The sequence below is a fragment of the Amphiprion ocellaris genome, chromosome 9, assembly GCF_022539595.1.
Source record: "Amphiprion ocellaris isolate individual 3 ecotype Okinawa chromosome 9, ASM2253959v1, whole genome shotgun sequence".
Classification (NCBI taxonomy): Eukaryota; Metazoa; Chordata; class Actinopteri; family Pomacentridae; genus Amphiprion; species Amphiprion ocellaris.
Genome location: NC_072774.1, coordinates 24115249 through 24141179, shown reverse-complemented (window position 1 = coordinate 24141179; position 25931 = coordinate 24115249). Strand labels below are relative to the sequence as shown.

General features: G+C 40.4%; 2 protein-coding genes across 8 annotated transcripts in view; both read right to left on the bottom strand.

Moving 5' to 3' along the window:
- Positions 1-518, bottom strand: part of LOC111578982 (transmembrane protein 65-like) — a 48969-nt gene extending 48451 nt beyond the window's left edge. Inside the window, exon 1 of the mRNA XM_023286024.3 lies at positions 144-518. The gene's annotated coding sequence lies outside the window, so the exon portion shown is untranslated. The remainder of the gene's footprint in view (positions 1-143) is intronic.
- Positions 519-2248: 1730 nt separating this feature from the next.
- Positions 2249-25931, bottom strand: part of LOC111578981 (protein MTSS 1-like) — a 54500-nt gene continuing 30817 nt past the window's right edge. Inside the window, exons 4-17 of one of the 7 annotated variants that reach the window (XM_023286015.3) lie at positions 22763-22847; positions 21539-21630; positions 21263-21337; positions 19666-19677; positions 14445-14602; positions 14032-14139; positions 13816-13913; positions 12042-12306; positions 10740-10853; positions 10194-10439; positions 9765-9998; positions 8126-8285; positions 7751-8032; positions 2249-5273 (exon numbers count right to left, since the gene is read on the bottom strand). In XM_023286015.3, coding sequence (XP_023141783.2) covers positions 4822-5273; positions 7751-8032; positions 8126-8285; positions 9765-9998; positions 10194-10439; positions 10740-10853; positions 12042-12306; positions 13816-13913; positions 14032-14139; positions 14445-14602; positions 19666-19677; positions 21263-21337; positions 21539-21630; positions 22763-22847 — 2381 coding nt within the window. In that variant the 3' untranslated portion in view covers positions 2249-4821. The remainder of the gene's footprint in view (positions 5274-7750; positions 8033-8125; positions 8286-9764; positions 9999-10193; positions 10440-10739; positions 10854-12041; positions 12307-13815; positions 13914-14031; positions 14140-14444; positions 14603-19665; positions 19678-21262; positions 21338-21538; positions 21631-22762; positions 22848-25931) is intronic. The other 6 variants (XM_023286020.3, XM_023286022.3, XM_023286016.3 and 3 more) reach the window with 6 other exon arrangements.

Sequence of the window (25931 nt, the reverse complement as noted above, 5' to 3'; positions counted from 1 at the left end):
GGAGGCTGTCTGGAGCCGAACACGGGCCTGACAACATTATTTACGCACGTTTGGACTCGAGCGGATTTTACGCGTCAGTTGGGAAACACAAAGCGGAGAAAAACGTCCGGGAATCAAACTGAAACTTGACTTATCGGACGCACCTCAATCGATGCTCCGCTGTCCCGTCCAGAAACCTCCTCAGCAGACCTTCACAACGCAGCAGCTGCGGCGGCGCATAGACGTTTCAGCGGCGGCGGCGGTTTGCGGTCAGAGGCGCAGAAATGTGGAACCTTTAGCGGAGCTGTAGTGTTCTGCGTGCGGGTAAATCACATATTTGCTGCCGGAGTAGCGTAACCTCTGGCTGGCAGGCAGCTGACGAGCGGATGGGAGGAACTTAAAGCGACCAGCGGCCCCGAAAATATTTTCCAATCCCAGCGCTGCGTTGCTCCGTGCGTAACTGTGACGGCACCGGACGTCCATCCAGTCCAGATGGACACCGGACTGGATGCGCGTTATTCTGTGTCTACCAAAGCCACAAATCTGCCCTTTCATACTGGAGATGATGAATTAAAGAATTAATCTGTATTCTCGCGAGAAAAAAAATAATAAGTGCATTTTCTGTGCTATTTATAATCAATTTCCTGCGTTAAATCTAGAACATAAAGACAGATTACCACTTGTTACAGTTTAGTGAGATAAACACCAACAAGGAGAATCTTTTAAAGTTTCTGTTTTCATTGTTCCAGCCTGGATGCGATGTGAACACAGTAAAAGGAGTGTTTGTCTGCTGGGTGTGTGCTCATCCCTCCGTCTGCTGTTACACACGTGGGGCATCTGAATTATTCAGCCAGACAGGAGTCCACACCCCGAGAAAATATGACACCATGTGGAAGTTATTTGTCTCCAGGAAGAAGCCTGCGCCTAATAACACAAACAGAAAGGTGTTGGTTTAAACTCAGAGCTCAAGTATGCTGCTCGTGTGTGAGAGTCAGTCAGGAAAGTGAGTGTTTAAAGTAGTTTCATGGATCAGAGGAGTTAGAGGCCTCTTAGGATGCAGACTGATGGAGGAAAGGTCAGCTAACAGCGGCCTCTGGTGGACAAAATGAAACACATCGTTTGTATTGGTTTATAACGCATCTAAAAGCGTTTTTCAAGCCCAAGATTATTCATACTCATGGCATATTAGGTGTCAAAAGTCAGTAAGACATTGTGTGTTCAACCTTTTCTATGTATATTTTTGCATTTTTACGAAAAACGCCATGTTCAAAATTACTCATACCCTTGTAATTGCTGCAGATTGTTGAGATAAAGCAGTTTCTATACCATTTCTATGTTCTACAGCACTGTGTTCACTACAAACTAAGACCAGCTGATGCAGAAGCACTCTAGTCATTTACAAACACTGCTATTAGGTTCTGTCACTGTGAGAAATCTGCACATTGTAGCTGCTAACAAGATGTCTCAAGCCTATAAAGTCATATCCAAGTGTTTTTAAATGTTAGTGGCCTCAGTTAAAAAAACATCAAGAATAAGGAAAAGAATTCCCACATTGTTAAACAAAAAAAAATCTCAAATGACATGGTAGGAAGTCAAAAGTGAGGCCTGCTCTGACAAGGAACATACCGTAAGAGGTTAAGAAGAATCCAAGGATCAGCACCAAGAACATCCTGATGAAGATCCTGAAGGAAACATCAGACAATCTGCAGAAAATGTTTTTTCCAACAAGATAATAATCCAAAACATGTAGCCAAAGAGTTTAAAAAGGTTAAAATCAAAGAATATGGACATTTTAAAGCAACCCAGAGTTCACACTTGAATCTCATCAAGAATCTGTGGAGGAAACCAGAGTGATGCAAAGAAACCTTCAAATCTTAAATAGCTGGAAAAAAGAAAAAGAAGCAAAACCCAAGTGGGGACATGCAGAAAGACTGTTACAATGAAGGCTTTGACACTGATTGTAGACAAGGGTATGGATATTTAAAATATATCACCAACATCTTACCATCTTTTGTCGCTCATCATTTCTAGCCGGATGAAACCTAAATCAAAATTTAAAATGAGTAAGGAAAATTTGGAGTTTTCTAGTTCAAGAATAAACTTTCAAGCTCACCTGTTAAGTCAGAACACTTTGGAAACTTCCAGCAGAGCTACTGAAGAACCTTGAAGCATAAATAATTTAACTATTTGGCAGGTTAATTGGGCTCCAGGCTTGAAAGAACAAGATCACAACATGACACATTAGCTGCACATTTAGACATTCAAGAAGTCAGTGAGCCAAAGCAAATTTAATGTTTTTTTTTTTTTTTTTAATATATTGCTATAGCTGTCATAACACAAAAAATATCAACCTTTAACCTCCTGAAACAAACTGCATCATATCCTGAACTAAACAGGGACACAAAGAGAGCTCAACTCTCCTGAGGGGGGGAGAGGATAAGCTAAAAACTAAACTAGAAATAGGCCTTCACAAACTATAAACTTTTTATTCATAGTATATACTGACATTTGGCAATATATAATATATATTTATGCTAGCAATTTAAATATGGGCATTATGGGTTGATAATACAAGTTTTAGACGAGTGGATGGAAAAAAATTAAACAGAAACATGTAAAAATGAATCAGGGAAGATTTGATGTTTTCACCCAAAATAGGTGAGCAACCAGAAAGTAATCATTACTTTAATCAAAAATGAAGAGATTTAGTTGTATTCATTCAGAAAGAAATCTTGACTGAAGTGGTTGCAGCTCTGAATAATCCCAAAACCTGGACTCATAATACTGACACAAACTAGTTTTAAAAGCGTGTTCTGTACCAGAATGGATTTATGTGAATATTTAAACGCAACCTATGCGAGTGTGTGAAATACGGGACGTCACTGAACACATCCTCAGATAGAACATGCACAGAGAGGAAACAACTGGTACACTGATAATTCTGCTGTAAGTATAAAAATAGAGATAGGCTGAGAAACAAGGAGAGATTTAAAGACTGAGAAAGAAAATAAATTAAAACTGTGAGTTTCTGGACTAACTTGTGGAGCTAAATATTATTTACAGTTTCACACGTCTTGTAGTAGCCACGGTCTCACAGTGCTTCAACTGAAATGCAAATCAAATACAGACTAAGCAGCCTATTTAGCTTATGGTCTAATGGATGAGCCTCAAAACACTCTACTGTCCAGAATAAAAAAATAATTAAAATGTACCATTAACAACATTTTCCTTAAGTTAAATGTGAATTTTTATGTGATTTTCTAGTTTTTAAGGTAACAAAATCTGTCACCTTTGATACTATAAAAAAAAAAAAAAAAACTGAAGTGATGGATGTAAAAATCAAATTGACCATCTGAGAGTACTGGCTGCACGCGTTAAAAAGAAAGAATTCAACATAACAGCAACTCGACAGAACAAAAAACGTGGCATTACAAATTATAGCTTTAACTTTCTAAACATCAAAATTATTTTGCCCCATTAGCTTCAATAAAATGTTGAATAATATATATTTATATAAATTTTACGTGTGTTCCGACATGGCACATTTACTAGCGATGCTATGGGCGGTCAATGCGCAGCAGGCTGTTATACGGCTAATATAATGGAACGACTCATGTTAAGACGAACAACTGCGAAGTTCTACAAGCTCAGCATGTAGAGATTTCAGATTAAATGAGTCGAATTAAAAAAAAAAAAAACACTTCACATCTCTAGGCGATGGGCTGTGATGATGATCATTATATCATATTTAAAGATCGGAAACTGAATGATTTTGGCACCATGGAGGAGCAGGATGAACATGGACGTACAGAACAGATACAGAGACACTCCTCGTGCAAAATTATTTACAGATTGTGTGAATATTAAAACCAATAAAGCAAAATAGGATGAAACTGATAGAGTCTCTTGATGTCACAGCATCAGCCATGTGACAGTCAGGTCACACTGTTGTTTTCTCAGATGAAGGTCAAACTCTGGCAGCAACAGAGAGTCAGAAGTGTTGGACTGACTCTGCTGTATTTGAGTCTCGGCAGCTGTCAACGCAGCTCCTAACCAGGCAACTTTCCAAATAAACAGTTCAGGAGTTGCCAAATGGTGCAGTGAAATCCTGCCACAGGAGCCAGAACCTCCCACTGCAGCTGAATATTCCTCTCTGGATGCTGCTACTGCTTGCAGTGGTTAAAACAAACGCTCCCAGGCAGTCAGAGTGCTTCACACGACGGAACAATGCACTGAATGTACACATGAAATTGATGAAGGAGAAAACTGACTCATGTTTGTGTGAAGCACATCTTTACCGTCCTTATAAAGAAATAAACATACTGTGTAGTGATGCTGCTCTGTCATTCATGAGCAAAAACACATCCTGATGTTCTTCGTTGTCATTGTGGGTCCAGATTTGTCAAAGCATCTCCAGAATCCTTAAATAAGACACGAAGTCTTGTACAAGCTTGTACAATTGCTCAACTTATACAAGGAATATACAACTGGGCCTGTGATCCCACTATAAACCCACATTTAATGAACCTGGCTTTACATAATTCGAGGCATCATAAGCCTAATTAGAAATGTGGCGAACAATCTATACATTGTCTTTTTTGAGTATTTGTAAATGAGATTCTCACGGGTGAAAACGTAGAAATGCTGCATGTGGAGGAGGTTCAGCTGATGTCTCCTACTAGCATGAGAAGCCTGTTCATTTTGCACATTGCACTTCTACCAGCAACATGTTTTTTCTAAAGCTTTTGACCTAATTTACAAATACGGTGAAGAGGAGGAGCCCTGCTGCTTTGACAACAGGTCACGTGCTTCTCGTGACCTCAGCGTGTTCTGGCGGTTTCATCATGCGATTCGTGGTGCTGAGCGGTCGTTGGTGAGGGTTCTCTTGAGCTTCACGCCCTTCCGGATGGCCACCAGCATGTTTCCTCCCTCCTGTTCTGCTGCTTCCTCCCCGGCGTCGCTCTGAAGCTGCTGCTGAGGCAGCTGGTTGGCCGCAGTGGGAGGGTTGGTTGAAGCCTGACCGCTCCAGGACACCACCGGCAGCGAGCCGACATCCTCTGATCCTGCAAATGTTGGAGAATCCGGGCTTTCTGCTCCCATCTCCTCTGAGCCCCTGCTCCCGTTAACTGTTCCTGGCATGTCGGGCACCGTGGGGATTTTTACCGGCACCGCAGGAGTACGGATAGGAATCGGGCCAGTACCGCCAACAGAGCCTGAGCGGCGGGCCGAGGGTTTGGAGGACGGGGTTCGGCGGATTGTGGCGACTCCAGGGGTGACTATGATTGGACCATGACCTGGAGGAAAGAGGATAGAGGATAGAGGCGTTATGGGAGCTGGATCTAGATAAAAATCCTGGACTTGAACAGGAGGCTGTTATGATGCAAGACAGATGATGAAATAATTCAGAGAAAGAAGGAAATTCTTAGCATAAACCACCATGATATCAAATGATAAAATCAAGTGTTAGAAATGGACAAGCTGGATTGAAGTGAGCATGTCGTGTACTGTGTAAAAGTCTTCAGACATGATTAGGTTTGCCGTTTGACAAAGTTTATAATGACTACACATAAACATTTATCAGTCTCTGTATCAAGATATAACCAGAACTACATGCACAGTATGAAAAAAACCAACAAAAATACAGGAAAAAAAATAAGTTTTTACAGGCAAAAGTGGGTATTTCTTGTGATCTTCTTTAGCAATTCAATTCAATTCAATTTTATTTATATAGCGCCAATTACAGTCAAATTGTCTCGAGACGCTTTACAGAACCCATATGCCTGACCCCCAGAGCAAGCCAAAAGGCGACAGTGGCAAGGAAAACACCCTTTTAACAGGGAAAAAAACCTCGAGCAGAACCCGGCTCTAATGTGGGGGGACCCATCTGCCTGCTGGCCGGACGGGTTGAGAGGGACAGAAGAGGTAGAGAGGTAGAGATAGAGGGGTAGAGGTAGAGATAGAGGGATACAGATAGAGGGGTAGAGATAGAGAGGTGGGGGGTGGGACACAAGGACCATAAAACACAGCCACACATCTGAAGCATCCAGCATCCAGCTCTGGGACCAGGGACACTCGGAGAAAGGACACAGAAAGAAACAGAGTGAATGTAATGCAATAATGGTATATATAGTAAATACATAGGTAGTTAGAGAAGGGCTCAGTGCATCAAGAGAGGTTCCCCAGCAGCCTAGGCCTATAGCAGCATAACTAGGGGCAAACTAAAGGGACGTCAAGAGGGGAAGTCAGTTGTGCAAATGAAAACACCAGCTCACCCCGTCAGGGTCACCCAGTCAGCCCTAACTATAAGCTTTGTCGAAAAGGAAGGTTTTAAGCCTGGTCTTAAAAGTAGAGAGGGTGTCCGCCTCCCGAACCCAAACTGGGAGCTGGTTCCACAGGAGAGGTGCCTGATAATTGAAGGCTCTGCCTCCCATTCTACTTTTAGAGATTCTAGGAACAACAAGTAAGCCTGCAGTCTGAGAGCGAAGAGTTCTGCTAGGGTAATATGGTACTATCAGATCTTTAAGATATGATGGAGATTGGTTGTTAAGAGCTTTATATGTCAGAAGAAGGATTTTGAATTCTATTCTAGATTTAACAGGGAGCCAATGAAGAGAAACCAATATAGGAGAAATATGATCTCTCTTGCTAACTCCCGTCAGTACTCTGGCTGCAGCGTTTTGGATCAGCTGTAGATGGAAGATTAGCACTAAACATGTCTTGAGCATTTTACTGTTACTAATCATCTAGTATATAATTGTACATGTATTATCTTTCATCAAAGACATGTCAAAATTTTCTTATTGAAGCTACATTTTGTTAGAAATGGTTGTCTGATTCCAAGTTTGCTCTTAATCCATGTTGTTGGGTGCTAAAGTATAAAACAAAGGCACATTCTTTTATCAAAATACCAAAAATGACACAATTTTGCACCAGCAAAGCCACTCTCAAAGGCAAATCAGCAAACAAACTGGATACTCAAGAAGTGGTATTCAATCTGTTGTAAAGAAATGTAAAGAATCTGAGGAGGGAGAGGTGAAAAAGGAGTAGAAGGCCAATAAAACTCAGTGTCTGATGATGTTTTTTTCTTTGAGAAGCCAGAAGAATTCTTAGTTCTATATCCAGTTCCATGTCAGTACTAAGTTGATCCCTTTGCAGTCTGGAGTAGTTTGATCAGGAGGGGAACAAGGCTAAAATACGCAAAAGCTAAAAGACTGGCATGAAGGTCAATGGGAAAGAGTAGTGTGGAGTGAACAATTAAAGTTTAAAATGTTCTGATCCAATTGTCGACAATATGTGAGTGGAACAGTCAGACAGAGGAACATGAAGAGGGACTACTGTGATTCAGGCTGCATTTCTACTTTTCATGAAGGCTGTAAAGTACAGATAAATTTAGATTCAACATATTCCTTCTGAAAAGTATCTCACAGCTTAAATAAATACTTTTATTATTCAGCATGAGAATGATTCCAAAAACATGGCTAATGCAGTGAAATCATATTTGGAGAATAAAATCCACAAGAAATCCTAGCAGAACTCCAAAGACAGTCGACCCTAGAAAGGTTTAAATGTGCAAAGTGAGGTCACACTAAATACTCCCTTTAACCTGTAGAAGCCATTTTGCTGCGAATATATTCATGTTTTTAATACTACATGCAGATTTTCTTGTTGTAATTTATTAAGAGACTGAGAAACAAACATGTATGATCAGTACATCCTTGCAAACACAACAAACCCAATTGTGGCCTCAGACTTTGTGCTCTACACTCTGTACCTGTAGGAGTGGGAGGATAAGGCCCAGCTGGACTAGACGGATAACCTCCAGTGTGGATGGGTGTGGAGGGGTAAGGTCCCACATGGTAGCCCCCCTGTGCAGGGTACGGAGCCTGAGTGCTGGGCAGGCCGGCGGTAGAGGCTGGACGTTTGGTCTGAAACATGCGTCTGTATGACTGACTGATGTCGCTATTTCTGGGGATGGTGGAGGATTTATCAAAGTCAGACTGCTGCTGATCAGAATCCTGGTCTCCAGCCATGGAGAAATAGTCATAGTCTGATACTGAAATGGAAGAAAGAAAGAGGTTAACAGTGGACTGACACTAGAAGATGAGAGAGAAGGAGCAGTGAACTTTAAAATTGAACAGTGGGCTACCTTGTGATGGTATAGTGTCTTCAGAGCAGCAGGGTGTGTTGGTCTGAGTGCTGTAGCCACTGGAGCACTGGATGGAGTCTCTGCTGGACCTCTGAGTGTCCAGCTCCAGACCTCTGGATAGAGCCAGAGCCAGTTCATCATGGGCTTCAATATCACCAGCCTGCAGAAAAATAGATTAAATCAATGGAGAGAACGATTTAGTAACAGAGTCTGAGAGTCTGGACACCGCCAGGTACAATTCATTAAAGCCATTAAAGTCATTAGGTACAATCCGTTAAAGTCATTAAATGGGAACATTTCTTCTAAATGCCATGACTGCAAAAACATCGGCCTGCTACAAGTTCAATAGGAGGACGACTGAAACTCAAAGGTCACAGATTACGTGTAGACTGACCTATGTTAATAAGCTTCAGCAATTTATGGACCTAAGTAAGTGGACAAGTCTTTCTGGGAATTTGCCTACAGCTTTAGCTGATTACTACAGATTTATATGTATTCTGTTGACTGATTCAAAGAATTTAAGTGGGGAAAAAAATATATGAAGCTCCTGAAGCAGGGAAAGTAGAGATTAGCAGTTCATGAAGATCACGTAGCAGTGCTTCTTCTCACAGCAAAATCCTCCCAAATTACCCAAATTATTAACAGAACCAATCTCTATTTGGCACCAGAGTCTGTAAGGAAAACATTACAATGTAGATAAAGTTATAAAGTAAAAAGAGATGTATTAATATGAATCCTTAAATGCAAAACTCAGTGAGTGACTAAATCTGACGGAACTTCTCTGCCGGTATGCTACCTCGAGACCTCTTCCATCTTAAGCTTTTAACTGTTTCATTATCGAGGCTTTTGGGTAATTCCAGGCTCAGACTGCAGCAGTTATTAAATCCTAATCGAGTTGCATCACACACATAAGGAGAAACTTCACAGATAATAACCTCTCTGCCCTCAGACAAGCACACACTAGAAGATTTGGAAATAATGAAGGACATTATTAAGGTTATTGTGCCAGAGGGAACAGACCGCCAACACAGCTGATCTCAGGAGGAAGCAGATGTAAACAAAAGGGACACTGTGGTTCAAAAACTTGCTGGAACACAAAAACACTTTGCACTGAGAAAACAAAACCAGAGCAGAAGGCTGAAGAGTCCGGGTGAGAAAATTCTTGTGGATGCAGTTAACAGGGTTTGTCTTTTCTTCAGTGAGGACTGGAGGTGAGATTTTAACCATCAGTTTTAACATCTGCATGTGACGTTAACCTCAGAGGCTAAAAAACAGTCTAATAATCCTCCTAATCTTAACTCCTAAATATCAAACAGCCCAGAGGAATGTGTGAGCAGTTCAGGAGGTTTAAGACTGGATTTGTAAACTTCCCCAAAGTAGAAAATAAGCTGAGCTAAACATCAGTCCAGACCAGATTTCTCATGTGATTGTCGGCAGGTGTGAAACAGAAGTAAATCAGCCTGAAACGCCTTTATAATGTCCTGTATTCTGTCTTTTTCGCATATATTTTTATAACGTATACAGCATTTTCATCAGCTCCGGTTCCTTTAAAATGTACTCCACAAATAAACGTTTAATTAATCAAATAATCCAAGTTAAACGAAAGCATATGTAGTATGAGACGAAGACTAAAACCAACCTTGAGAGGCGCAGGCACAATTCTGTTCTTGCCTTCCAATGATGCTGATTGGTTTGCTGTTTGTATTACAGCTGGAGCTGGAGCTGAAGTCGACAGTGAGGTCTGGACTGACGGAGGGATGCTGTCACTGTTCATATTCCCATTGCTGTCTACCACCACCGGAGTCTCCTTGTCTTTCTTCCTCCTCAGTGTGTTGACCATAGGTTGGTCATAAGGTCCAGGCTTCGCCCAGTCCTGTAAACAAACACATGTCAGTGTTTCTTACTAATGATACACATTTCGCTGGTGTGCTTTGCTCTCCCTCCTCATTTCAGTTTGAAGTCTAAAGATTTCATGGAAAATCATAAATGAATCGAAGAACGTATGAACAAACTGTGAACAATGAGGATGGAAACACGTGGATCATTGAGTCTGCGGACTTGAACAAACCTTCCAGCTGGGGACTCGTGATGACGGCACCATGGCGGAGCCCATGGTGCAGTAGTGAGGGTAGTCTGGCATCAGGGCTGAGGCAGGACGAGACCATGAGCGAGTGGGGCAGGAGGAGGAGGTGGAGGATGAGGAGGAAGGAGGGAAGAAGGGGAAGGCAGTGCCTGAACCTGAGCCCAAACTGCCCCCGTTGCTGTGCAGGTAGGGGGAGCTGGCAGGGCTGTAGTGGTCAAAACCATTGGACAACTGGTTGTGTGTCGGTGGGAGGAGTGACGCCATAAAGAGACAAAATAAAGAAACAAAAATGCAATGGGATAAATAACTGAAATGATAAACTGTGGGAAACAAAACAACACAAAGGAAAATAAAAACAAGGAATCCAAATTGATCACATCAACACAAAACAAAGGAATCGGTCACAAAGACTGAAATGAATGAAAACTGGAGGAAGTGATGCACACGGCGGAGTTTGGCAGTTCCTCGCTCGCTTTAACAGTTTCTAAAGTCGATGTGTTCTAATGCTGATGGTGGATAAGTGTTTTTCACCTTGTCAGAAGAATGCGGAGGTGCAGTAGCAGCAGCTAGAGAAGAGGGGGAGCTGTAGTCACTGTGAAGCTGCAAAGTCTCTGACATCTCAGAGTTGCTGGAACTGGGACAAGGCTGTACAGCAGGGCAGCAGGCAGGAGGTCGAAACCAGAAAGACAGACCAGGAGGAGAGACAGACAGATGGACGGACATGCACACAGGGGAAGGATCGCAAAGACAGACATGTCAGCAGGTAAATCCAGAGAAGCAGTTTGTTAGACAGCAGAGGCAACTTTTCCACAGTTCTCAGCAGTTAGTGAGCAGTGCAGCCAGGTGACTGTAGCGGCTGTAAAGAAGGTGCACTGGGAGTCATAGCAGCTTTAACTGCAGCGTTCTGTTAGATGTTGAAGCTCTGCAGAAGGGACACGCAGCTCAAGTTCTTCTTTGGGATTCAGAAAGTAATGTGACAAACTCCACTTGTGCATCGCATAGCATTTAAAGGGATTTTATAACAACTAAAGCCCTAATTATTTTATCAACATTAATAATGTATATAGATAAATTTTGATTTTGCTTGCTTCCCTCCAGATAGGGATTAGAGACTGGGGTCAAAACAGACTGAAATCAAAGAGATCCATAAGACTATGAGGCTGTTCTCCTTCAAACGTCAGCTACTGTAACTGAGAATGAGGCAATGAGAGTCTGATTCCCAGGACTGTACTGTAAATGGGTCAGGGATTGACTTGCCAAACCACCTTTAGTGCATCATAAAAACTTGGAGCCTAACTACACCAGTGTGTTCTGGACGGAGGAAGTCTGGTTGCTGGCATGCTGAGAAAATGTGCAGCCGCTCTCATGGTTGATCTCAAACCACAAAAACCCCACACAGACAATCCCCTGGACTATCTCAGCGATAATTATCTCAAACCCTGTTTCAGATGGAATGGACAGAATGAGACCTGCTGATAGAGACATGCTCTTAGCGACTGTAAAACGTACCGTTGACAGTGTAACATGTCATTTCACTGTGATCTATTTACTGAAAACACAACACAAAGTACGGTGAAGCCTCTGAGTTTAGCCAAACCACAGTCTGTCACAGTGGTCGACTTTTTAATAGCAAGATGGGCCTGACCTGTTTTGCCCTGAGCTAGAATGGAGGCAGACTAATTTCCTGCACATTTATGCTATAATAATAGCATTGAAATGACTTCACCATGATCACACGGACTCACTGCTGCCAGTTAACTGCCTTTCATGGAAGCTGGGGGAGATGGATCCAAAATCATGGCTCAGTGTGGGTATCTGAGGGTTTTTTCTTACCTTTGTCTCAGTTGTCATCGGGGAGGATGACTTGGACGATGTGTACTGGTCTTGTGATGAAGAAATAAAGCCCGAGTCGTGGGAGGAGATGCTGGAGAGCCGAGCCGGGGCCTGTTGGGGGAGCGTGGAGCTGCGGAATCGATGGCGGGGGTGATGGTGGTGGAAGAGGTGGTTTGAGGAAGAGGAGGAAGAAGAGGAGGAAGGAGAATGAGAGTGAGAGCCACTGGATCCCCTGGAGTCACTACTGTTAACGCTGTTCAGACTACTGTGAAAGGGGGATGAGGGGAGGACCAGAGCAAGGAGAGATTTGGCAGTGATAGGTAGAGAATTAAAGGTGCACCCAAAGACATGGATTGAAGGAGAAAGATTGGGGAGAGAAGAGTTAAAGGGAATAAAAGAAGGAATGAAGGCAAAGGATTGGGGGAATGTGGAGGAGACATGGTGGGAAACAATTAACACAGCACACCAAGATGCAGCAGGCAGTGACTGAGGCCAAACCCACCAAACAACAAAACAAACCAACACAAGAGGCATGAAATCATAATGACAGTAATTACAGGCAGGAAATCACAGGATTTCATGCCTTGGAGTCGGAAAATTTTTGCACAACAATCATGAAACGCAAAAACAGCTTAATCACAGAGTCTAATTACTGTGTGAACTGAACATCTAAAGCAGATATTTCAGAATCTGTAATGTAAAAAAGGCATAAAAGATGTCCAAGATCAAGGCAAAACTGTAGCCAGCTGAAGCTCCTAATGCTACACTATCATGTACAAACAAGAAACACACACAAGTCTGTGCATTAAACACGTCATGAAATGAGTAAAAATCATAAAATGCAAAGCATCAAAACTGTTTTGCAATGAATCACAGATTCCATAACAGATTTTTTGGAACCAACAGAAGAAGCAAAAGCTTTGAACCATCTGATGAAACTGCTGTATCTTCAAAACACATTCATAAAAGAATCAAGGGAAAAATAAGAAAAATGGCCTCATTTTGGACTGAAATTCCTAAATTGCTTCCCTGTAGCATGTCATCATGCCACAACATGTAATTTAAAGTATTGATTCATCACCCACAACCCCAGAATAGATGATTTTCACAAGACAGTTGCAAAGCAATGCGCAACCCAAGCATGAGCTTTCTCTCTTTAAACCAAACCAGTTCTGGAAAAATCATCAGGAGACACAAGAAGCAGCAAGAACAGAGTGAAGAGGACATGGTCTGAACAGCTAAAAAGGGCTTCTTTTATTTTTTCATATGTTAAGAATGTGCTTCAAGGAATCCACTTTATCTAAAGTTATTTTTAATGTCTCAAAAAAACATATCCATGTGCAAATATTTTTTAAAAAGTGCAAACTATTACAGCTCATACTACCACTAGGTGGCAGACATAGTTTGAACAAGTTTTTCTCCAACATCTTGTTCAACTCCCCTTTATACTGCTGTAAAATGTTATGCAGATTGACAAAAATTGATTGGGTTAAAATAACAGATTTAGAGATTCTAATATATCCTGTATGTTTACATGTCATGCTATTATAAAACTGTATAATCTCTAAACAGATTCTGTTTGCACTTTCATCTCTTCCTTCCTCAGTTCTTGGAAATTAGAATGAAGTAATTTCATTTTCCATTTAACATCATTTTATAGTAAACTGAATTGCTAAATGTGTTATAGGTGCAGTAGGTTACTGTGTATTTGAAAAATAAAGTCTGTTTCATTTATTTCATGCAAGGAGGCTTGTGATTGGCTGTATAAGCCTACCTGCACATGCTGGACTTCCTGGACATGGTGGTACTGGGGGATGAGGGTGGCGTCTGATAGGACCAGCCGTAGTCCGAGCCCTTCAGATCCATGATCACCTGGAAGGAAGGAAAGTATTACTATACATGTTTAATTCAAGGAGTCTAACTCAGTAAATAAGCACATGTCCATTTTTGGGGATTTATTTCCATCAGGTTTATCTGTGTTCTTCCTCACCTGTTCACTAGCAGGAGGAAGCTTGTGGGGGTCAGAGGTCAAGGCTTTGAGGTCATCAGAGATGGCCTGGAGATGGGTAACTTCTCCCAACATAGAAATTTCCTCATCCTGTCAGAATAAAGGAGGGGAAGGACAAAGACATTTACAGTCAATAGCAGATAATTACTGTTTGAGTGACAGAATGATCTCATTTCAAGAGTTTACACAACAGTGAAAACAGTCATTATTTACATGGCAGCTGGAGTGTAAAAAAAAGTTTAATTGTGATTGTCTCAAGTGGAAAAATATGCATTTAATGATGGATTAGGAAGCAGCTTCTATCCTGTCAGAGGGATTTAACCGAATAGCACTATGGAGAGAAGTGACGTTTTCTCTCTGGGTGTTTGAAAAGGCTCATTGGTCTCTTCACTCACCACTACAGGCCTCAGCATGGCCACAAACCAGCAGAACCTCTGTCTCTCCTCTATCAGAGCCCTCCTCAGGGCCTGCTTCTCCGTCTCCTCCAGCAGGATGTATTTATCACTGACGTCCTGCATGGCGCTGTCCAGCTGGGGTTGGATGTCACCACGGCCTTAAAAACAAACAGACACAAACACAAAAAGAATAAAGTATAAGTCATTACAGGCAATAAAATTAGCTAAAATTTACAACTACTGCTAAACCAGACAGACAGTATTCTACCTTTGTCTTCCTTCACAACACAAATACTATAGCTATGCTACTGTAACATGCAAGAATTAACACAAACAATATGATCATGTAATAATGAATGAGTTCGATGGCATTTTCTGTTTTTTATTTATGTTACATCCTTCTTCTGCTATCTTGAACTGTTACTACTCTTCTAGATGTTATCTTCTTATTAGCTCTGTTTCCATGTAACTGTCAAGTGAATTTGTGGCAAACTTTTGAAATGTTGCAAAGATTTTTAAAAACATGACAATGCAGTTTAGGTTTGTTTCTGTTGACTGGCACTGCTATAGGCTATGGTACACATGACTATAATAAACAGAGCAGAATACGCTGGAAACAGAACCAGTTGTTGTTGTTAATCACTGAAAAATCTTGAAAAAACAAGAGAAAAATAGAAGTCTTTAGCCTTTGTTTTAAACTGGAAAAGCGCCATTTTTTCTTCCATGTCAGCTACTAACAGCCATGTTTTAAGCTGTCCAGAGGCAAAGACATGTCAGGTAAATGTTTACAATGTCAGAACTTATTCAAAATAGTTTTTTCTATCTCCCAATTATACCTCTTTTCAAAAATGTCATACATACACAACAAGTGACAGCAAAAACTGATTTGCAAAATAATTGACTGCAGATTTATTGTACATGAGGCAATGCTTCAAAATGCACATAAATAACAAACACACAATGGAAAAATGGCTACTGCAATCAAGAGTGTCTACTACTTTTGGCTATCACCTCAGCATGAAGAGCCTCTCTTGTTATTGAAGTGTTGGCAGTCTCTTGTTCAGAGGAGGCAAAACGTTTATCTACTGAAAGTCAAATCTACTGCTTGTATTTGAAAACCTCAATCTACCAGGACAAGATAGTCAAAAGTGAGAACCATTTTTCCACTACTCTTTGTCAGACACTTCAAGTCCTGGGAGTTTGTGGAGGAGGTTAAGACTCTCTGTGTGTGTCTGATTTAATAATGACAAGAGTGCAAGTTATCCACAGGACCATCTGGTGCCGTGTATGTGTGTTTAATATGCATATGTAAATCCAGGAATGTTTGAGGACAATTACAACCCCAAGGTTATCCTGTTATTAAGCACTGTGTGTCATTGTATTGTGTTTGTGTGTGATTTTAGAAAGAGACTACCCTAAAGCCAGATCAAGCCCCTCTTGAGTTCTCTAAGGAGGCAGGAAGGCTGGCGACTGCCCAAGATGACATCCAGCAGCCTCAGAGGCTTTATTCAACCACTCAAACTCCACAAACAACATACGCTCGCAGTTTAACTCTTATACATCAAGGTTAAACCCACAGAGAACAACTCTGTGGTCTCTGCATCTGCTCTTGTGTCGCAGCAAAGATAACAAACTGGCGTCTTTTGTGGACTTTTAAGGCCCTGAATCATGCAAATCAGTAGTAAAGAAACTCAGATAGAGTTACACAGGGAAATCACTCTCACCTCAAATGGAAAACAGAAGGATGTGTGTTTTATCTTGAGGGCACACTATCAACTGTTTCCTCTCGGATACTGCATTACAGTCTATATATTCTCTAAAATACAGCAGTAAGAAGCTACTCACCACAATTAAAATGACAATTAAGAATGTCTTGGAGCACACAAACATTTACTGCTACTGTAAAATAAACCATGAAAGGGGAGTTTGAGTTCTTGGATCCTTGTTGTTGATGAAATAAGACAGTGAGTTGCCACATGCAGGAGTCCATTTAGGGTGAGTTCAGCACTGAACTCAGTCAGATGTGAGTTATGTGTGCGTTTATGGCAGCTCCTAGTATATTCCATTACAGAGACCATGATGAAGTAAATTGACTGCAGGTATATATTTTCAGGCTCGTATAGATCCAAAGGCCACTTCTGTAGCAGGCTACTCTACAATTACACTGTATAAGGGTGTGTGGAGAGCTGCATGTATGAATGAACCTGGAAGGGCTCAGACTGGCCTCACTCATTTGTCTGGTTTCCACCTCAGGACCAAACTCATTATCATTCATGTCCCTGCAGGCAAACTCTTTTTCCATCTTGTTGCCACAGAAATGATGTTGTGTTGGGTTGACATTTCAAATAATGTTTTAATCATTAGGTATCAACAGCTGTTAAATCATTATTGACAGGTAATGCCAAAAATAATGCATCTATAAAGTGAAACTTCAAACTACAGGATTGTTTATTGTCAAAATGCTCTTTACATGCCACGAAAACAACTAGACTGAGTGGATGTGGGCTCTGGTCATATGCTGTGTGTCACACAACATTGAGAAATGCTCTTATCACATTACAGTCAGGTTGTGTTTAACTCTGTTTTGAGACTAAGTGAGTTTTAAACTTTAGGTCTCAGTTTGCATCAACAAAGAAAAGCAGATTCCGAGCCCAGAAGTCGAAGATGCTGTGGTGTCTCGTTGGCACGCAATAAAATGAAGGAGCACACTGAGTTCTGGTTTTCTCCCACCAGTTCACATACTGGCAGATTGTTTTTTCAACATAACCAAAGTGGTTTTGGAAAGATATTGCTCTAAGTTGAGGTACTTTGTCTGAGACAGACAGAAAGCCAAATATTTTCTTTGTTGTTTCGAGCCTGAGCAGCGCCTCCAGTGCGTCTAACTCTTTTAAAGGTTGATCTATTAAGATCCCTTCTCTTATTAAATGAAAAGATGAAGTTTTGAAAACTAATTTTATTATAGAATTTAACCCCTTTAAAATGAATCATGAGGTCCTCGACAGCAAACATCGTCACAGCTCTCATGTGGAAACTAACCATAAAAGGGAAATTCATGACTTAATCAGCTCCAGACAGTTATTAGAGTTGATGTAAAATATACAACCGCGGGGATGGAGAATATGCTCAGACAATGCAGGCACATCCTGGCTTTAAATTTCATCTTATGGTGCACAAAGGGGTTGTTAGTGCCCAACTTCAGCTTCTGTTATGTTACAACTTTGTCTCTGCTTTGGGTTCTCTTCGCCTGTCCACATTCCCAGGCTCTGTGCTATAAGCTGTGCATCTGTGAATGACAAAGTCCTGATTGCTGCTTTTTCTCTTCAACCACAAATAAACAGTGAGGTTCAGTGAACATGTGTGGTCACTGACTGCGCTGTGAACAAACCGACGACACAAACTCCATTTTCAGTGTTCGATTAGAGACAGTTGGTGGTTGTGAGATTGACGACTGATTTTCTGGGTTGAATTTGTGTCTTAAAGTTTTCACATTCACGAAAACTGTAAGACACCACAGCAGACTCTAAATAATATCTGACCAGTTGGATATTTCAAAGTTCTTTTGAAGAGTTTCTTGACGTGAGTGAAAAACAAAAGAAGGCAGGCAGATGAATAATCTGTGTATAATACTGTACAGAAGATAATAATTAACCCATTTTTAGCTTTACTTGGTTGTAAACAGTCCTATAAAGCCAAAGGTTTAAGGGTAAAAGCTTAACATCAGGCTAAACTTCAAGAATTGCACTTCTATAGTTTTTCTTTGTAGTTTGGCTGAGGGGCTTGAAATGGACCCCAGCCTCCACACATGCAGCTACATGTGCACACACAAATGAGATTAACTGCTCAAGCTTTCACATGGCCAATGATTACATTAAGTTGCAGTCACAGGCTGTTTCTTAGCGCCGTTGGGGTCTCATGGTCAAAAAAAACACCCTCACAAGACACGTATCAAACATCAGATATAGACTCAGACAGATGGTGAGTTATTTCTGTGTGCAAACAGAGTGCTCAGTAGTATGACTCAATCTAGTAAACTCTAAATTTGAGTGAGATATTTGTATAAATTACTATGAGCCAATTTCAGTCGCTGACATCACTGGGGGATCTCCAAAATGCTTGTATTAAAGCTGTGTGCCTAATAATTTTCAAAGAATTGGTAATGTATTGGTCAGTTGGATCCGTCTGCAGCTGAATGAGGTTTACCAGTTTATTATAATGTGACGCTGCACCAGTTACTATAGACACATCAGGGCAAAAGTCCTTGTCTATAATTTAAAAATGCGTACAAATGTAACCAATTGTAATCTTAAGGTTTGTGAATAATCTGCTTCTATTGTTTTTCATTAGCAGTTGTACAGTATAAACAAACTCTCATCAATATCAGGGGAATCTTTTAAAGGACTACAAAACATCAACATTGTTTAATGTTAAACTTTGTTTCTGGCAACATTTCCTTCTTGGTTTTGTCACTAAGTGCAAGTGTGCACAGCGATGTAACAGGAAATTGCCATCATACAACATATTTAAGGTGGATGCTGCAGAGCTGATAAACAAAAAGACAGACAGTTTGTATCTAACACTACAGAACTGTGACGCACAACACGCCAGACCTCTTAGGATCAAAGTGAACACAAGGCTACCGAGGCCTCCTTCACCTCCTCTTCCTCCTCCTGTAAACACCATCTCCACCACTAAAGTACATCAGAACCATTACTGTAAACTGATCCTATTAAAGAATTCTTCTTTTCTAATAGAACCCTTGAGTGGTCAGAGCTCAGAGTCAATTACAGAGCTGCACCTGTTTTTGTTCAGTTCTCTTTTAAAGAATGTTTCTTTACTTCAGGTGCTTTCTAACATGGGACCTCTAACCCAGAACTACCGGCAGTAAATGAGATGGCTCATGAGACAAAAAAGCAGACAAAATAGAGGAGGACACAGCAAAAAGGATGAGTCCTGACTTTCTGCAACACTTGGGTAAAAACCTGGGGACCACAGATTCACAGGCTATACTGTACATCACTAGTGTATCTTGATGTGTCAAAATTGCCATTATCTGTGGAGGAAAATTCAGCATGCATATATTCAGTACCATTTACACATATAATTATTTGTATGAAACTCCGTGTATTTGGCAGCTACTTCACAATGCAACCAAGAAGTCTGGTTAAACATTACAGCATAAGCAACAGTCTGGACAGTGTGTCTATTCCACAAACTGACTTACCCAGATTATCAGCTGCAGTGCAGCGTAAGGTGAAGGATGGTATCAGAACCACATGGGGACAAGGAGAGGAAAAAGATCCAAGTCAACTGAAAGAGTGCCAGAACTAAACACTAATCCATCACAGAAATGTGCAGCTTTGAGTGTCTGGATGCCCGTTTAGTTTTTTTGAAAAAATAATATCGTTATTAAACATTTCCTACCTAGTATCAGATACTTACACAGATATAATATGCATTTTCCTACACATTAGAACAGAAATACTGATGATATCATCTGGCTTTAGCAATGTTCTCATATATCGATGCATTAACTATATAAATTTGGAATTATGGAACTGTATAATTTGTTAGAGAACTAAAAGCCATCAAGACAACCTTAATAAAAATTGATGTTGCTAAACATGATATATAAGTATGCTGGTATAAATTATATCTAAATTAAATTTATTGCATAGTAAGAAGAACTACTGCCTTCCATGATTGATTTTCTTGTACTTTTCCTCAAATATTTTTTAACTTCAGGACTGCAAGTCTTTCAGTGGTTTGAAACTCAAACTAGCAATGTCCCTAAACATGCTGGAGGCTTGTTCACTTTATTCCTTTTCTGTGTACAGTATTTTTTCTCCAGGTAGGTGAATGTGTATGTAGCAACTGAGCCAAGAGACAGCAGAGGGGAACACGGTGTTTACCAAGTAAGGTAATGTTTAGCTGAACTACATCTGCACAACTTAATCAGTGAGGACAAACTTCTTCTGCACACATCACCGCTGTCTGATGAAAAACTCACATATACAGGTTTTCTCCTTACAGGTTGTTTCTTCAGCTGAACCCATCTGAAGACATGTTTTATGATTTCAATAATCAGATGTTTTTTAGTCCTGAATGTTGACTTCTTACAGATAGATGTCCTCAATTTAGTACAACATAAAAAAGACTAAACTAAAAATCTACCAACTGGAGCAATTCACCTATAGATGAGTTGCTGTTTTTTCCTTCTATCCTCATATGCATTTGACACAGCAAGCAGAGGGGAAAAAAAAACTAATTTAGGTGTGTTGGCATCCAAGAAGAGAGAGGACTGTAGGATTTGCCTAGAGGTCAGTAGAAACACTGTGAGTCTTAGGCTGTCTAGTGATGGGAGGAACATAGCATTTATGGAAGAAGCATGGAGCTTCTCCTGAATCTGCTGTAATACATGTACACAACTGATCTTTTAATATGAGGGAAGTAAAATATTCAAATAGCATGTTTCCTGATTAAACTTTGAAGTATTTGAGAATAAAAAAAGAATGTTACTTGTTGGTTTACCAAGAGGTTAGTCTACTCTTGACAGAAACTAAACATGTAAAGCTTTTAACTGTCTGATCTCTAGATTTAGAGAGTTTTTTAATCTGTGCAATGAAAATATTAATTTACTCTATATAGTGTGGTGTGAAGTTTATTTGATTTTCATACTCTGATTACTCATCTGTGTGTACAAGAATTATTGTTAGTAATACTGCAAGATTGTTAGTACGAGATTTGTTTCCATCTCTGACAGCTGACCTGAATTTAGCAGTATTTTCTGTTAATAATTGTTGAAATTTTATTTCCTTTACCTTTCTTGGCTTTCTTCTGGAGTTTCAGCGTGTCTGAGGACTTCTTCTTAATTTCCTGCCGAGCTCTTTTATACTCTGGTTCAAATGGAAAAAGTACAAAGGTCAACTAGCTGTGTTAAGTTGCAGTTTTTCATTACACATAGTAATAATCTGTGGATGGAAGAACAAACAAAAATGCAATAACAACCTGAATATAACCCTGTGTTTAAGGTCATAACTACTTAGGATGCTGCTTGAAAGTTCTTGTGTGCAATCACATTGGTTTGTTTATCCCACCTTTTGCGTGGTCCTTGTCCAGAGTATGAACTCCTCTTTTCCAGTCCTCCATCTGCTCTTGTAGAGGGTTGATCAGACCCTCCATGAAGCCCCTATGAAAACAGCAGCTCAGTCACTTCTGATCTGAGGTCGGTCTGATCAATTAAACCTTTTGCATTAAGCATTTGGACAGGTGCACATTTTTATTCTTCAGTTTCTGTTGGGTACTACATTAAAGTGCCAGGTTTGAGCTTTAATCGGTGTGGGTTCATTATACAGAAGAGTGTGTGGGAGACATTTTAACACACTGTGCAACAGTATATCTGTCATCCAGCTGAAGCAGTAGACTGTCAGACTTAAAAATCATTAGGTCTGGTTTGCCTTTTTTTATGGCACATAATCTGGTGTCAATCATTGACAGGCAGAGAGGGAGGCAGAAACACACCGACTGTGAGAAAAAAGTCTGACTGTGCGTCATAAGAGGAAGTAGGTAGCCTGTGCAGTTATGTCTGTCAATCATTACCCAACTGTGCCCATCTTTAAGATGTATTGTGAGTGTTTAGGAGGCTCAGTGTGAGAGGTGGACAGCTGCAGTCTTAGTGCATGAAACTAAAATTAGACTTCTCCCTCTTGCAGACATTTCTACAAAGTGTGAGTGTCAGTGGGAGGTTGGTGATCACAGCCCCCCCAGTGCACAGACCCTGCTATGGAGATCCAAGAGGAATCTCTGCTGAAATGCCAACTGAAATTAGAGAGCCCCTTGTCTGAGTAATGTGTGTGTGGTTACAGAAATGTGTGTGTGTGTCTTCACTGAGACACTATAGATGCTCGAGCTGCCAGACAAATCGTCTCTTTCCCAGCATTCCCTGACAAGAAGCATTTTCACCCACGCACGCCAAATGTCGAAACATGGAGGATATGGTGAGGTAACAATTCAAATACAGACCATTTTGTTGGAGCTACAGTGCTGGGAAACAGCGTGGGTCAAAGTACATTAACTGTGAGTTACTAATATCGAAACCACTCTGAGAGGAAATTTTAAAAAACACTGTTTACCTTTGAAAGTTTCAAAAACTCCTTGGTGCTGACAGTTTTTATCAGAACTGGAAAATTACTGTATAATCAAATGCTGCATAACAGGAAAGTAGCAGGGTTCAAGTGTGGGTGGTAAATGTCAACAGTATTATGGAGCAGAAGAAAAGGGGAAAAACTGCACAGCAATACGTTATGTGTAATGTTCCTTACATGGAGAAGTGTTTGAGTTTAGCTTCTATGCTGCGATGTCTCATACACATCCTGGTCAATGCTGATCCGATGTCTCTGGTGCCTCCTGAAAGACACAAAAAGGACAAAACATTATTATTTGCAAAAATAAAAATAAAAAATCGTGACAATTGACAAAATCATTCATATTCATCTATATAACCAAATTTCAGATATCAACCAGTTTCACTCATTGGGGAAAAAAAGATGGCATACACAAAATACTGGTAATAATAATAGTGATTAATGATTCTGTATTCCACACAGAATAAGACCAAGCAAATACCAGAACAGGGTTAGAAGTAGGAAAGTCCAGAAAGAAAGACTAGAGGGACAATTTCACACCATAACTTCAAATTTAGCTTGAAAACATACAGAGAAATTCTTTTGTTTGAATATTCATTAGTCATTATGTTTGTTTTTAAGACTAATTTTCTTGAATAAACTGCAATAAAAGAGTTTGTTGTCATTGTAACCATACTACCATAACATCAGAACTGCAGCTGCATCATTTAGCAGGTCCTCCAGTAGGTAATTGGAGAAAATCCTTTAAAATTCAGACATGCACTTTTGAAATAGATTTTTGAATTCCCTACTAATTATTTTACTATATGAAAAGTTACAACTGAACCTTAATGACCACAATTCATTTTGGGGCAGGACATAAATTATAGCTCAGTGACAAACTGGAGCCATACTTAGCCCAAATCCTCTTCCTAATACTGTAACACTATAAAAATTAACATCAGTGATTCTCCTGGTTGAGTTACTTCACCTATTACAGTGTGTAGTTGTTATCTACTTATGAAAATTCATCTTTTCTGGATGCCAGAATTTGTAGAACAGCTTAGTCTCTGTGTTTAGAACAATGAGATAAAGATGACTGATTTTGTGAAGGATCACAACAAACAACCGCCTCTTCAGTGACTATTTTACACTGGAGAGTTTAACAAACTTGCATCAGAGACAACCAGGATTCACAGATAATCTGCTACTGACGAGCACGGCTGAATCAAGTTGCTCAATCCCTGGCCTTCATCTTCTCATTCTGCAAAAACCTGGTACTGTAATACATGCCCACGGATGAGTTTAAGCTGCCTTGTCTAGTTAGTTTATTACATCTTACAGGCGCAACATGCTGAAAATATGCTGTAACCACACATCTAACCTGTTTGGTTAAAATCAAACAAGATCTGTTTGCATTAGTATGGTTCACTTGGGCTGGTGTGAATGCTGTCAGTCAGCACCTTCAGCAGACACACCTTCAGTATTGCAAAGCAGAGAATACTGATTCATTTTTTTAGGATTTTGAAACCTATTTTTCCACTCCTTTACACGGACATCAACTTTATACTAAGCTGGGAGTGACTTTACCACTGCAGAAAAAAAAAACACTGCAGGACTTGGTAAAAGAAACATCATTAGCATGCACTCAGTGAACCCATTCCCTGCAAAACTGACAGAAACGGTGGGAAACATGGAGCTACAAAATGTATATATATTTAAGTGAAGATGGGAGGTTGGAGCTGGGGCCTAATGAAAGCGCCTGGAGCGAATGTCAGCTTCCTTCACTCAGGCTAACTAGTTGTCCACTGGAAGGCCTCAGGCTGGACAGCAGAGCAGAGACCTGACATTGATTGACAGAGCTATTGTCTGGCTGCTCAGTAGGACTAGTCGGTTTCTCTGTGGGACGACTGAGTGTATGTCTACGTCTGTGTGTGTTGGTGTGGCAGAGAAAAGCTGGGGGCACAGAGATCTCGACTGAAACTGTGCAGAGTTATGACATTCTGATAGTCAGAATATGCGTGCATGGTTCTGTGTGTGTGTTTGGTTGTGATAATCTGATGTGAAGTGTGAATCTCCTCCAACTGAGCGAGCCATTCTGCTGTCAGCAGAGTCCGTACTTCATGCAGAGACACACACTGAGCTGTCACTCATTCACACTAACATTCACAATATACATTTACAGACAACTGTCTTAGAGGCTGAACAAAACACACAAAGGAGGCTGCTGATACAACACTCACATAAAGCAGAAAGAGAGGCTCACAGCTTTAGTTATTTTATTTTTACATTTTGTCAGCTGTTTTGTCAGGTTCTGGCTCTGGTTGTGTATCTTAGAGCTGGAGTGAGAAAAAAATCTAGTTGTGAACATGTCTGCACTGAAGACTGATCTATCTTATATTTAAATTAACATTGTGTGAAGAAAAGTGCGTGGATAATTGAACTGAAGCGGGTTAAATGAACGTAGAATGATGTCAGGGTTAAACGAACAAAATTACCATTTGCAAAGCTGTGTGCTAAGTCACTTTTCTCTGATCTTTTTTCAGATCAGATAAACTCTGGTTTCAGAGTTAGAAAATTTATCCTATTTTGTCATTGTTGCTTTGACAAACCTGGAGTAGAAAGGTCATATATGCAATAACGGTATTTTATCATGTGTAGCAAAAAGCTCATTTTATAAAAGTTTCAATCAACTGCAGAAAACCTGAGATGCAATATTTCATTTAATATATTTTACTATGAATTTCTGGATGTTTCTGTGTTTCAACTTGAAGGGGAAAGAAAAAAAACATGGTGATAATGAGATCATTTGAGTGCCAATTGAATGTTGCTGCTCTTCTAAAAGGCTTGTGTTTCTAAATGCTAAACAGAGACAAACTGTACCACAGAGATACTAGCTGACAGTGTGTTAAACTACTACGTATAATTTACTACCAGCCCCATTGAGCCCATTATTACCCCAAGTTTTTCCCTCGATCCATTCATTTATCCATCCCTGCCCTCTGTGTGCCTGTTATTGCAGAGGGTGTGGCTATTACACGCCGTAAAAGACCTTTCTGTTACACAACACCATAATACCCATTCATTCCTGCATTGACTTGTTTAGTCTTTATATCCATCCATCCATCTGCTCACCTCTCACTTACTGCTTGTTGGTGTAGAGGGTGTGGCTGATAGCTGTCACAGTGCCACAGAGAGGCCACAGAGCCAAAAAAAAAAAAAATTGGTGAGTTAGTTTTTCATTAGAAAGTTACTGTAGAGTTTCAGCCCTTGCTGTCAAGGGAAGAGTTTGGTTTCAGCTGATTATTCCTTTGCCACAACCCCACCCATGCTCTTGGATTTGATACGAGGCACACAAGAAAACTAA